This window comes from Belonocnema kinseyi, chromosome 2 (assembly GCF_010883055.1).
Source record: "Belonocnema kinseyi isolate 2016_QV_RU_SX_M_011 chromosome 2, B_treatae_v1, whole genome shotgun sequence".
In the NCBI taxonomy this organism is placed as follows: domain Eukaryota; kingdom Metazoa; phylum Arthropoda; class Insecta; order Hymenoptera; family Cynipidae; genus Belonocnema; species Belonocnema kinseyi.
In genome coordinates this window covers 35,674,487-35,687,961 of record NC_046658.1, presented here as the reverse complement: position 1 = coordinate 35,687,961, position 13,475 = coordinate 35,674,487, and the positions used below count along the sequence as shown (strand labels likewise).

At 31.8% G+C, this 13,475-nt stretch overlaps 1 protein-coding gene across 2 annotated transcripts in view; it reads right to left on the bottom strand.

The window, feature by feature from the left end:
- The window catches only part of LOC117167570 (kazrin), a 182,226-nt gene that overhangs the window by 53,166 nt on the left and 115,585 nt on the right, over positions 1 to 13,475 (bottom strand). The window contains exons 7-8 of one of the 2 annotated variants that reach the window (XM_033352604.1): positions 10,681 to 11,044; positions 9,637 to 9,726 (exon numbers count right to left, since the gene is read on the bottom strand). In XM_033352604.1, the coding sequence (XP_033208495.1) occupies positions 9,637 to 9,726; positions 10,681 to 11,044 (454 nt within the window). The remainder of the gene's footprint in view (positions 1 to 9,636; positions 9,727 to 10,680; positions 11,045 to 13,475) is intronic. The other variant, XM_033352605.1, reaches the window with a different exon arrangement.

The following is a 13,475-nucleotide window of genomic DNA, read 5'->3' as shown; positions in this document are numbered from 1 at the left end:
TACTTATAAATTTAATAATATATAATATAATATAGTATATATACATATATAATAATAATAAATAATAAAATAATAAATCTGTAAATAGAACGAAACGTGTAAGGGGGAACAAATTTTGATTTGAAATAAATACGTTTTTTTATTGTAAAGGTTTATTTTTTGACGCGAATAAGCACACTAAAGAGAAAAATGTATCTGAAAGAACCAAAACTTTTCTGTAGACGTAGCATATTATAATTACGTACTTCATTCGATACTACTACTCTGTCGTACAAACTAAAAAGATATGTAAGTCCAATCTGACTCGAACTGAGAAAATCGAGAAAAACTGCTTGCCCACGGAACTCTGATATTGAATAAAATGCTGAGTAATTAAGATACGTTATTTGGGTTAAAATAATGTGATTTTTCGTGTTTTGCGATAAAAAATTGATTTTTAAAACAATTTTTTTATAAAATGGCAGAGAACACAAAGTCACTTGCGAACGATACCATTGTCGAAAAGCTTGAGCGCAGCCTCAAAATACAACATCAAAACATACGTAAGGGACACTGTGTATTTAGTGGCTGTTCCAAACTTACCCGAAAGATCGTCGCTACTGTATAGCCGAATTTAGCCAGGACTTATTTCCCGTCGATTTCAGATCAGAGTCCGGGCTAATACACAAGGCTAAAGGATACGTAAGGGCAAGCGATTAGTTTCGTTTTTCAATTCGCGCCGCACACTCGGTCACTTCCACAACGCAAAAAAGACACAATGTTCTTTAGGTTATTTTTCATGTATATGCTGATGACGTATTGCCTACCTAGTACAACTTTTAGTACACGCAAAGTGCTTTGCATATCTTTTTCTGTTGTATTTTCAACTTTTTAGAATTTACTCATTTATAAACAATCTCTTTTTGCAATAAATATGAATAATTAATAGATTTTATTAAAACAGATAGAGGCAGCTTTCTCTTACGAATCCAGATACCAAAAACTCATTCTTCATAAAAATGTCACTGACGTTTCTTTTTAGTTTGGACGGCAGTACTGCTTCGTATAAAAGTTGTACTTCGAACTAATGATTTTTAAAAGATATGATGTTGTGTTGTTTTTATCTATTATTTAAAGAAATTTTATGACTCTTTTGTATAGTAACATTTTTGAACTTATCGACATAAGGGAAGGTGGGGCGCGATGGAACAGACGGGTAAAATAGAACGCTACTATATCTAGAAAAATATTTACACTTTAAGTTTGATATTAATTTATTAAATAAGAATAAATCTAATGAGTTGAGGCAAGTGCAAAAGGAATTGATATTTTATGTCAATTGTATCAGAAAGTAAGTGCACATTTTTAGTACTTCAGAACTCAGGAATGGTGTCATTTTCGAGAGGAAATGAAGTATTAATAATTTTCTTATCCCATTTTCTCTTACAAGATTTTAAAAAATGATGTTCAAATTTTCTGTTCTTGGCATTAGACTTGATTACCAATTATTTAGAAAAGAAAATTACAGATTTCAAATAAAATTGTCGTTGGGGGCGAGATGCAACAAGCTGAATGGGGCGGAATGGAACAACGGAACATCCGCGAACTTAACCTGTCACTGTCAGTGTAGCCGGTCGCCGGTTGGAATAGTTGCGAGATATTTGTAAGAAATAAAAAGTAATAAAGTACACTATTTAAGTTATTAAAATACGAAATTATAAAAGGAAGACTGGTAGTAGGTTATGTCCTGTCTAAAATACGTATTTTAACATTATATCTCTTCCAGTTGGTGTTCCATGGCATAAATTTTGATTTGTTGCTTACTTTTTTTTAGTTTTTAAAAATTATTTACAAATTAAAATTGATGTTCCAATTGTTCCATACCGCCCCACCATGCGTTCTGTTTTACCCGCCACGTGCTCCATAGGGCCCCAACTAACCTACAGTACTTAATACTTAATTTCTGAAAAATTAGTTCGCTCCATTTACAAAAACGTATGTTCAACTTGTAAATGAGAAATTGGAGCAAATTTTAATTAATATTTGTTTCTGAAAATTCTTACAGGTTACATCTTTATTAGCGTCAAAGATTTTGTGCACCGTCTCGCCCCACCTTCCCCTATCACAGCATTAGAAAAGTCAAATTAGAGAATCTATATCAATGAGGTTAGAAATATAATTAAGAACTTAAAAATGGCAAGGCAGCTGGTGTAGACGCAGTATTAACGATGAAATGCTCAAATACGGTGGAGAGTACATACGTCACATCGCGTCACAGGTTGCGTGAATTGATAAATTTATGTATTGAGATGGGAAAAGTTCCAGAAAAAACGGAAATAAGCAATTACTGTACCAATATACAAAAGAAGGGGAGATAAAAGCGACTGCAGTAATTACAGAGGAATCAGCTTATCAAGTACCGTAAGTACAATATATTCAAAAATACTTATTCGTAGGGTAACGGAAATAACAGAAGAAAAGATTTGGAAAGTTCAAAGTGCATTTGTTGACCTGAAAAAAGCTTTCAACAAGGTAGATAGAAGTAAACTTTGGGAAGTCCTGAAAGAGTATGGAGTCAATTGATGGCTCCTACAAGCTATAAACACAATATATACGGGTAAGCAAGTGTTAGGGTAAATGGGAAATTGAGTGACTGTTTCGATATTATGCAAGGTTGAGGTACATCTTCATAGATAATTTATATTATTCATGGACATGTGTTTAAGAATGGCCCTTATCGACAAAGAAGGTGTGGATCTCGAAACACTAAGGGTACGTTGGTTAGCGTTCGCAGATGATAATGTTTTTATGGAAAACTTAATCGAAGACTTGCAAAGAATGTTGAACAAACTTAATGCAAGCCTGAAGAGCATGGGCCTCAACATTAACGCAAATAAAACAAAAACTGTGGTGTTCGAAAGAAAGAGTGAGAAAACAATATGCGACATTGTATTAAATGATGAAAGAATTGAACAAGTTGATAAATTTGTATACCTTGGTAGCTTATTCACCAGGGATGGAAGTAAGCAACGAGATCATTCTCAAAAAATGTGGCGCAGAAGAGACACTAGTTGACACATGGGAAAGAAATCGGTTAAGATGGTTCGGGCATGTTGAGAGAATGCCAAATGAACGACTAACGAAACAAGTGTATCAAGGTAAAGTAAATGACAGCGTGCCCAGAAGCAGACCGTGGAAAGAATGATTAGAATGTGTGAATAAGACCCTTGGATACTAATGGACCCAAATGAGGAACCTCACATGACGACTTTGTGAGGCTCTTCACTTGGCGTGATGGCTAGAGAGATTGTTCAGCAACCTGGGTTGGAGCAGTGTTGCGGAACGAACGTGTTATTTAAATTAATATCACGAGAATTCTAGATCCATATACAAATTTTATGCATCTACACTAGCATTGATGACGCACAGGAAAGTGAATTAGTCACGTTGTAAAGTTGGCTACTGGTCTTTAAACAATTTAAAAATGTTTAAAAAGTAATGAGGGATATTCGGATTGTGAATTTGTAATTATTTGTATAAAAAAAAACAAAAGCGATTGCTGAAAATTAACAATAATACGTAAACATGTAGTTTTCTTATTTTTGGGAAATATTAGGGGTGCTGTAAGGGGAGGGGTGAGGGTGAGTTAAAAAAGTTATTAGTATGGTTTTAGTTCGAAGGCACTTCTCTTTATTCCATAAAAAACTTGGCACGTATCGTTGAAACCCTGAAGTATGAGTTCCATTTTTCAAAAATTCAAAATTTCCCCACGTTCACTAAATGGAATTTTCAAGTGCCCCGTGGCACGTGCTAATTTTTAAATTACAGACTTGCCCTATAAACTCGTATGAAATTTTAGTATAATTAGCAAAAGTATTTCAAAATTTGGGGTTTATAACTAATTTGCAAATCGCGCCTTTGCCTTCCAAAGTAATAAAAATAAATTTTATCTGCCTTTGAAGCTTAACAACTCAGCCAAAAGAAATGCCAGCACAATAAAAAAATAGTCGTATGGAAGCTAAAAGTGTTCTACGTGAATGAGCTTGAAGATGTTTATGTACAAAATTTGTTGTGCTTTGCAGACTGAAAAATGTAAAAAAAAGTTTGAGTTCGTCTAAGGTGCGCGACTGTTCGTTTTCGCGCTTGGTAATGTATTTATTTCGCGCTTGATTCTATATTTACCTCGCGCTACGCGCTCGGTATTTATATTTTTGGCACATTCTTGCGCAACCTTTTAAAGTTAAGACTCGAAACATCCACCACTGTAATTTCGTGAGTGTGAATTCTCTTCTGTTAAAAGGGGCGATCGTCTTTTACTCCACAGCTACCTGCGGAACCTTCCCCTTCCACTGCCACACGACACTACCCCTCACTGGATTCGAAGTTGCTTCAAGCTCTCGGTGTTAGGTTCCCTACAAAGATTAATCCTTTATCTTTCAACTTACCCATTTCCTTGATATTTCCACGCCTATTCTTCGATTAAAATGCTAATAGGCCAATAAAATCCATGATAATTTGACGAGTTTGAGAATATAATCGTAAATATAGTTAGATTCTCAACAATTTCGATTAGAATATTAAATTTTCATTAGCTCCTCATTGCGTTAATGAAGCGATTCTAAATAAATTTTGTATTATTTTTTCGTTGGTAAAGCTGCTGACAATTTAAGAAAAAATCGAATTTTTTAAAAATTATTAAAAGAGAATATTATTTAAAAAAATAATAACTTCATAATCGCTGGAGGATTATATTGACCCTCAAAACTAAATTTTGTAAAAATTGTTGATGTACATTGTTGGCTTTAGGGTCAAGTGGATTGCAAACAATTGAGTTTTTTCAAATATTTTGGCACATAATGGTGATCCTTACCAGTGAGTGTTCTTAAATTTGTGAAAATCATATAATTTCTTGCAGGTATGCTGTTCTACAATTGAAAGTACTTTTATTTAAAAAAATCTTTTAACGAAGAAAAACTAATTTAAAAACAATTCAAATTTAGTAGGAAAATTTTGTTAGAAAATTTATAAACCTATTTTTTAAAAAGTTTTCAGGAAATAATGCAGTCGAAGAACTCTTTTAACATGAATTCCTAGCGACGTATATTAAATCCAATTTTTTTATTGAAACCCTTAAACACAGCTTTTTGTGTATAAGAAAAATAGTGCTATTGAATGAATTTTTCTGTTATGATGAGGAATAATATGTATGAAAATAAAATTGTTTCTTTTCAAAGACGCACTGTAGTAAAAATATAAAATTAAAAGAACTTTGTAGCTAAATATTTATTCAAATATTCTTTACAAAATTTTCTTTTCCTTATATCGATGAAAAGTTGATGCACATTGTTTTTCAGAGTAGTAAGAATACAGATTGTCGAGGAACATTGTAATTAAAAAAATTTTCCTCTATTTCTTTTATACAAATTTTCCTTTAACAAAGTTTTATATTTCTGTAAATTTTTTAATTTTTCCAAAATGTTTATAATTTCAATTTTTGAAATATTCATCTACTGGGTTTTCTTTCACCGTTTAAAATTATTTATGTGAAAATAAAACATTCCCAAAATCACACTGTAGTACGAAATAAATGTGTAAAAAAAACAAATCATTGCAGTTATATAAGTATATAATTCTGCTTTTAAGTTTAAACATTGTAGCTAAAGAATTCGTGAAAATAGGTAATAAATTTCTTTTATCATAAGAATTATTTCTGTAAAAGTAAAAAAATGGTTTAACTTTAAAAATAAACTTTTCGTCGAAAGGAAAAAAACATTTTTTAAAGAATATTCAAATAATTATTCGACTACAAAGTTTTTTATATTTTGAAATTTTTACTACAGGGCAATTTTCAAGGAACTGCAATGTTTTCTGACAATTTTAACAAAATTTTTTAATAAATTTTACTACTGCACCGTAATTTTTTTTTCATCAGTGTTGTATGTCGTTAAAAGAAATTGTTTTACGAATACTCCATGCTTTATCAATAGTTATTGATAAAATAAAATAAAATTTTCATTTCAAGTTAAAGAATGTATATAATTTAAAGACTGAGATATTAAACAAAGAATAAAACTTCCAATTCTAAAACTGCGTATTTATCAAGACATTATGTACTTTTCACAGATTTAATCAAACTCAAAGATGAGGGCCAGCATCGTGGATTTGTGGGCCGAAACGTGTGAAACAACTTAATTATTATCAATTTACCTGACCCTAAAGCGAACGACGTAAATCAACAATTTCTACAGAATAATAACTTCTTGAAACACTTACGTTTGTTCACTTAAGGGAATTCCCCTTTAATAGAATTACAAATGAGAATCGTTTGATATTTGGATGACAGTTGTATTAAAATGTACTGAAGCTCTGGTTAAAATTTTTGAACCTTTCCCTGCTTCATAGTCGAGAAATTAATTATTGAAAATAACATGCAGTCTTATGGGAATACGTAATTTTTTTAGTATATAATAAGATTGGAAAATGAAAAAATCTAAAATAATTCTGACATAGATAGAATGTTATCCGAAATCCATATCTGCTTCGAAAAGTATCATTCAGAGCCTATAAGAATAGAAAAATAATTATTTATACTGTAAATGTCTAACTGGCGTTAGTGAACTTAAGTTATTTCAATGTCGCATCCGTTCCACGTGCTCGAGTTTATGCGCAAATTTCGAATAACACGCATGCTCACACTCATCGTTGCCATACGTCACTACAATTTAAAATTGGACCAAAAGCTAAAAATTTTCGAAAAAACTGCAACATACGAGAATCATTGTAAGACCTTAACTTAAAAAGTGGAAAATTGTATTTATTTTTTTATTATTTTTATTTATTATTATTGTTTATTATTGTTTTTATTCATTATTTATAATTTTATTGTATCGTATTCTATGTATAATTGACCAAAAGTGGAAAATTGTAGAATTTTTCGTCGATAACATGTTCATATATCATGTTTATACTTTATTATATTAGAATTATTCTAATTTCGTCGATTCAAATGATTTTCTTGGACATACTGATATTCTTGAAATAGAAATAGATACAAGTTGGAAGACAAAGGGATTATCTTCACAGGGGATATAGCATCCAGGGCCTGGAGCAACTTCGAATCCAGTGAGGGGTGTTATCGCTGGACACTACGCGCTCGGTCTTTGCAATTCTCCTACATTTGTGCACAGACCTTTTAAAATCAAAGGTCAACGGATCGAAAACTTTAATTTTGTAATTGTGGACTCTCTTTTGTTAAAGTTCTTTCGGCTTTAACGAACACATTCTCATTACGTATCTCGTGCTTCGCACTTGATTGTGTCCCAACTGTCAACTTTTCTACATTATACTTAACACTTTTATATCAAATATAATACATTTTGTATGTAACTCTGCCTGGGATTGCTTATTCAGATATTGCAAAATAAAGCCCAAATGGTATTTATCATGAATATTTTAATATTTGTTTCTTAGTTTTCTTTAAATTATATTCTAAGCTGCGCTGAAACATGTATCATTTCAATAAATCTATATCATTACAATTCATAATATGCATGAAAATTGAAACATGCTAATTCTTATTTCCTTATTTTTATATATTTTTTTCTTTTTACTCTTGTTTTGTACGATTAAAGAAAAGCTAATGCGCATCTGGATAGGGTCTAATGCAGGAACCTAAATAGGATCCTATGTCCTCTTTCGTCTCTAAAAAAAGATTAATTACAAATTTATAGATCTTTTTGGGCGAACAACATTTGTCTGTTAATTTTAGTTCGTACCTTATGTCGCTTTTTCAAAAAAATCAAATTTTTTTATTTTGAATGTTATTTTTTACGATTAAAGAAAAACTTACGTGTCCCATTAAAAATTAATTATGAAAAATTTGAATGAGTTTTCGGTATTTTTTGGAAGACTAAATTTTGTCTATTAATTTTTTTGATAACTTGTGTCTCATTTTTTGTCTTAGCTTGTGTCGTTAGTCCAAAAATTTAATTTAAAAAATTTTTAATGTTGTTTTTTACGAATAAAAACAAAAACTACACGTCCTATCGAAAAGTGATTGATACTAATTTGTAGATCTTTTCAGGGCGTGCAATTTTAGCTTATTAATTTTTTTCGTATCTTGCATAGTTTGACAATAAAATGGAATTTTTAGATTTTTTATTATTTCTTGTACAATCAAATTTTTAACTTTTCGACCAAATTAAAAAAGTTTTTATGATAATCTTGTAGGTCTTTCAAAAATGAACGTGTTTCTTCTCTTAACTTTTTTCATATCATGCGTTTTTTGGCTTAAAAGCTTCATTTTAGTTGTTTTTTTATTTTTAAAATGCTCTAACTCTGATAATTTTCTTTTTATAGAATAAAGTAGTAAGTTTAAATTGCTTGAGCTTCTGAGTACTATGAATGACTAAACATCGAATTTTTAAATCTTGAAAAATGTGGTTGTAAAATGTTTAAAAATGCGCTCACTGTTTGAATTTTCATCCGAAATAGCTGGTTTACGAACTCGCTCTTTCTTTTTAGGCCTTAAAAAAGTGTACCAATGCATAATCCAATCTGATCAATTTTTCGAAAGTTATCGTGCCTACAGAATACAGACTACCGACAGATAGAGATACACTTTCGTAAAAATCTTTTTTTCTGAATCAGGAGTCTCCAAACGTAGAAACTTGATGAAAACCGAAAAAGTCAAATTATACATAAAACCAATACCTTCTCATTAGGATTGAAATGTAAAGCTTTTATCTGATCGTAGGATAAACTTTCGCCAAATAGCATCTAAACTTTAATAGCGGGAAATTTTACATGCGACAAAATTTAACTATAGTTTTTTCTGTGATCACATCCTTCCGGGTGATTCAAAATAATTACAGAGCCTATCCGTTATAGTTTACAGTTTGAATCGCTTTACTATCTTTATTAGAACTGAAGATAATATAGTTGCACATTTTTGTACTTTTAAGCAACAATTTTTATTATTTCGCAAATTGTCTGCTCCTTGTATAAGAAATAATGCTTTGAACTTGACTGTTTTTAAATGTACCCGAAAATCCTTAATTTTTTTACATTTTTCAGTCTGCAAAGCACAACATTTTTTACATAATGGTCTTTAAGCTCATTTACGTAGAACACTTTTAGCTTTCATATGACTATTTCTTTATCGCGCTAGTATTCTTTTTGGCTGAGTTGTTAAGCTTCAAAGGCAGATGGCTATCATTTTCTCGCCGATAGTAGGTAGGTATTTTCTGAAGCACTATGAATCGAACTTCCAACTTTCAGATAAATTATAAGCATAAATTCAAACCTGCGCAAATGACCATTTATTAGAAATGAATCGTGTTTCGCTGTACGTAAAAATAAAACAATAAATAATTATGAGAGGTGTCTACTCAAATCAAAAGCCATTTTGTTGATACACTTTTCATTCGCTTGAAAATAAAAAAGGAATGTATGTAGCAGAATAATCAACGTTTTAGAATGAAAACTGTTGATGAAATTCATTCGCTTGTAAAGCTTTCATGAGACCTAGAAACACATACATTAACAAAAATATTTGCGAAAGAAGAATAGAAAATGAGTATGCGTTTAATTCAGTTTGGTGGAATCTGACCCGGACATTGAAAATGATGGCGTTTGATGATCATGTTGGACACTTACATTGGTACATATAGGGTGGCGCTATTGAGGATACCACGGAGATGCTGTCCATATCCAGACCACTTCCCTCGACCGTAATAGTTGGCGTGCCTGTGCGAAATATACGGTTTTATAATAATTGATAGGATTGATCTTCACTGGGTGGCATAGCAGTCATCCTTGAGGTCAGATCATGCTGAAGACGCGAGCTATTCTGTGTGTTCTTTATGCTGCACTTTTTGGTGTATTAAGTATTTGTATTATCTAGTAATTACATATTTAAAACAAATCGATGACTGATAGAAGTGTTCTGTTCCTTAACGTACAGGTGTCAATGTGGTATTTTAAGTTAAAAACACGTATTCGTGAAAATTGTACACATACATCAGATGATTCTTAAATAGCGTCGTGAATATAAAAAAATTTTCAAATGCATACAGCCAATGGATTCTAAAACGTTTGGGAGTGCTTCATGCTTCTGTGTCTTTCAGGTTAAACAATGCAATAGAATATAAATGTAAAGTTTACACGGAACAATGAGAGTTGTTAGGCTAGAGAAAATATTGCAGAAAACTTTATGATGGAATTTATTGGACTATTTGATGCTTCTTGATCTCTAATCATTAATTAAATATTCCTTTTAAAAGTCGAGTTCCACGTTCATCCCATTAAAAAAATCGATGAAAATTATTTTTGAAAACGCAGACCATAAAAGGCTCTCTTAAAGGATCTGAAACTTGTTAATATTCATTTCAAAAGATAATTCCGGAATAGCTTCCTAATCTTAGAGTTGTCTTAAAATTCTTAACAACATACGAAGTACCAAAGTTACAAAGGACAAAGTAGAGGCTTTGAAGATACAATTAAAGTATGAAGTTTGATCATTAAAACCTTCACCCCTATCACTTAAAGATAGTCTCATAAAAATATATGATTAAAAAAGTTTCAAGATAATAGCAATTTTTTTTGTAATAGACAGCTGCTTCTATATCGTCTATTGTAAGATATTTCTTTCCCTTCAATCCATTGAAAATTTTAGAGGTATTATTTTATGGAATGTCTCACCGTCAGTTGTCGAATCCGAAAGATTTCCTCCAATACTGGTAGCACCTCCACTCTCCCGGTCGCTAGATCCACGAACGCCACTGTCGGCGCTGCAGCTGCCGCGATCACCAGCTTGGCCACCGGAAGTAGATCCGGCCCCAACGCCCACGCCGACGTTGCAAACAGTCATAACCAATTCAACACTGCCAAGCGGTGGTTGAGAACCCAGGTGAGGAATGATACCACATCCGCCGCCTCCACTGCTACTTCCGGCTCCAGGAGTCGCTGCGCCATTTATGCTGCCCCTTGGAAACGAGACCACTGACTCTTGGTCGCTTAAACAAATTCCACCCCCGCCCCCTCGTTCTGATAACTGTCTTTGAAGCTGAAAATTAAGTAATAATTTCAATTAAAGAATTCAAAAAATACTGCACAATTATACATGAATATTAATGTTCCATTTATTTAAGTTCGAGGTAATTAAAGTTGTGAAATAAAAAAGAAAGTCCAATACAAATATTATAAAATTTATAAATTGAAGTGCACTGTGAAAAATATTTGGGATCCTAAAACAATTCTACAATACAAGCGTAAGGTACAATTGCAAACACGATGTTGGGATGCCGAAAATACAATGCATGTATTGTAAAGTGTTGTAATTCATGGAGTCACCATCGAGAATTTCAATATCGCGAACTCTATGAGATATTGTAAAATTCCAATACAACATGTATTGTAGCGTTACCTTACGTTTCGTAAATAAATTTCCAAGGTGTATTGAAAGTTCCCAACAGAAATTTGTTACAGTATGTAATTTAATGAATGAAATTAATTCAAAAAATTTGTTTGAGTAGCTGTGATGGTGGTCCTATAGTCGTAATCGACGGGGTGCCTAGCCAAATCGTAGTCCGCTTGATCTCCCCCCCCCCCCCCCCCCCCCACTCTAGTGGCGGACCTGACATGAGAGGAGCAGGGGCAGATAATTTAATAAGATTACGCATAGGCTTTAACTTTTTTTTTTAATTTCAGCTTAAAAAATATTTCAAAGATTTTACACAGATTTTAAAGGTTTTCAATTAATTTTGGAAAGATTTTAAGGATTTTACAGATTCCATTATTTTTTTCTAAATTTCAGATTAAAAAAAGTAAAATATTTCAAAATATTTCAGAAGATATCAAAGATTCCAACCGATTTAAAAGATTTGAAATATTTTAAAGATATTCGAAACATTTCATAAAGATTTCGGACGAACACAAAATCCCGAATGTATAAAATTACCGAATTGGAAAAATCCATAAGAATAAAATTTCCGAATTATAAAATTCCCGAATTGTAAAATACCCGAATAATAAAATACAAAAATAATAAAACACCCGAATTTAAACAGTCAAGTTTTTTATGAACACTATTTATTGATTAAAAGTACAATAATCAATTATTTTTGTAAAAACATTATTATTTTGTTTAAAGTTTCTGAAATTATCGATTTAATTTAAAATAACAAAAATTGTAAGAAATTTTTATCCATAAATATATACTGTTGTTTAATTATTAGTATTTTAAATTAAAACAATACATATTTTTCTAAATTATTTCAACGTCCCAGCATAAAAAGTATAAATTACTACAGTAGAAAACGCTGCCAATCCTATCCCTGGAAAAATAGTCCGGGATCTGGGTACCTTCCCGTATGAAAAAATATGTCCAAGGAAAGTTAAGGGTTATTGTTATCTATTTTGGGCCGCTGAATCCTAATATGTCGGTCGCTTGCCCGAAAAAATGGTACTTTTTGTTTAAATCGCAATGGTTTAAACAAATTATGAAAAAAATATTTTATCGTGTCGGACAATTTTTTTTCTGAATATATAGCTCACTTAAAGAAGAAAAAATCTCTAGTGATTCTCTCGTTAATTGCGTATTTCATAAGTTATGATTTTTTGAATGACGAAAATTTAACTTTTTTTGCCAACTTTCTATGTTAATAATTTTTGACCTAATGAATATTTCTTGAAAATTAAAAAACGTACTTGTTCCTTAAGAAATACCCTACAGCCTGATATGTGCTAATGTTGAGTCCCCGGCCTAAAAACCCTATTTCTCGACGTCGACAATTTTTTATTTTGCAGTGCTCACAAGGCACTTTTGCTGGTCGAGCGCCGAGCGCGCTGCGAGCACGATATATCTCGTGCTCGCGGGTGTTCGTTCTTCACCGATATTGATATTGAACAGCGCAACAGAAACTATTCAGTTTGTTCATACAAATTACGCATTATTTTAGTTTAAAGTATAGCGCATATTAGGCTGTAGGGTATATCTTAAGGAACAAGTAAGTTTTTTAATTTTCAAGAAATATTGATTAGTTCAAATTTATTAACATCGAAAGTTGGCAAAAAACGTTACATTCTCGTCATTCAAAAAATCGTAACTTATGATATACGCAATTAACGAAAAAATTACTACAGATATTTTCTTCTTTGAATGAGCCATATATTCAGAAAAGAATTGTCCGAGACGATAACATAATTTTTTCATAATTTGTTTAAACATTTGCGATTTAAACAAAACGTACAATTTTTTCGGGCAAGCCACCGACATATTCGGATTCAGCGGCTCAAAATACATAAGAATAACCCTTAACTTTCCTTGGACATATTATTTTATACGGGAAGGTACCCAGCTCCCGGACTAAAAGTGCGAAGGGAAATTTAGGGAATTAAGGGCATGCGACACAGTGGGATTCCTACATTACCAACCTCTTTTTTCCATTGAAGAAAATTTTTTTGTGAACCATAGAACTTTTTTGGTAAATGAAATA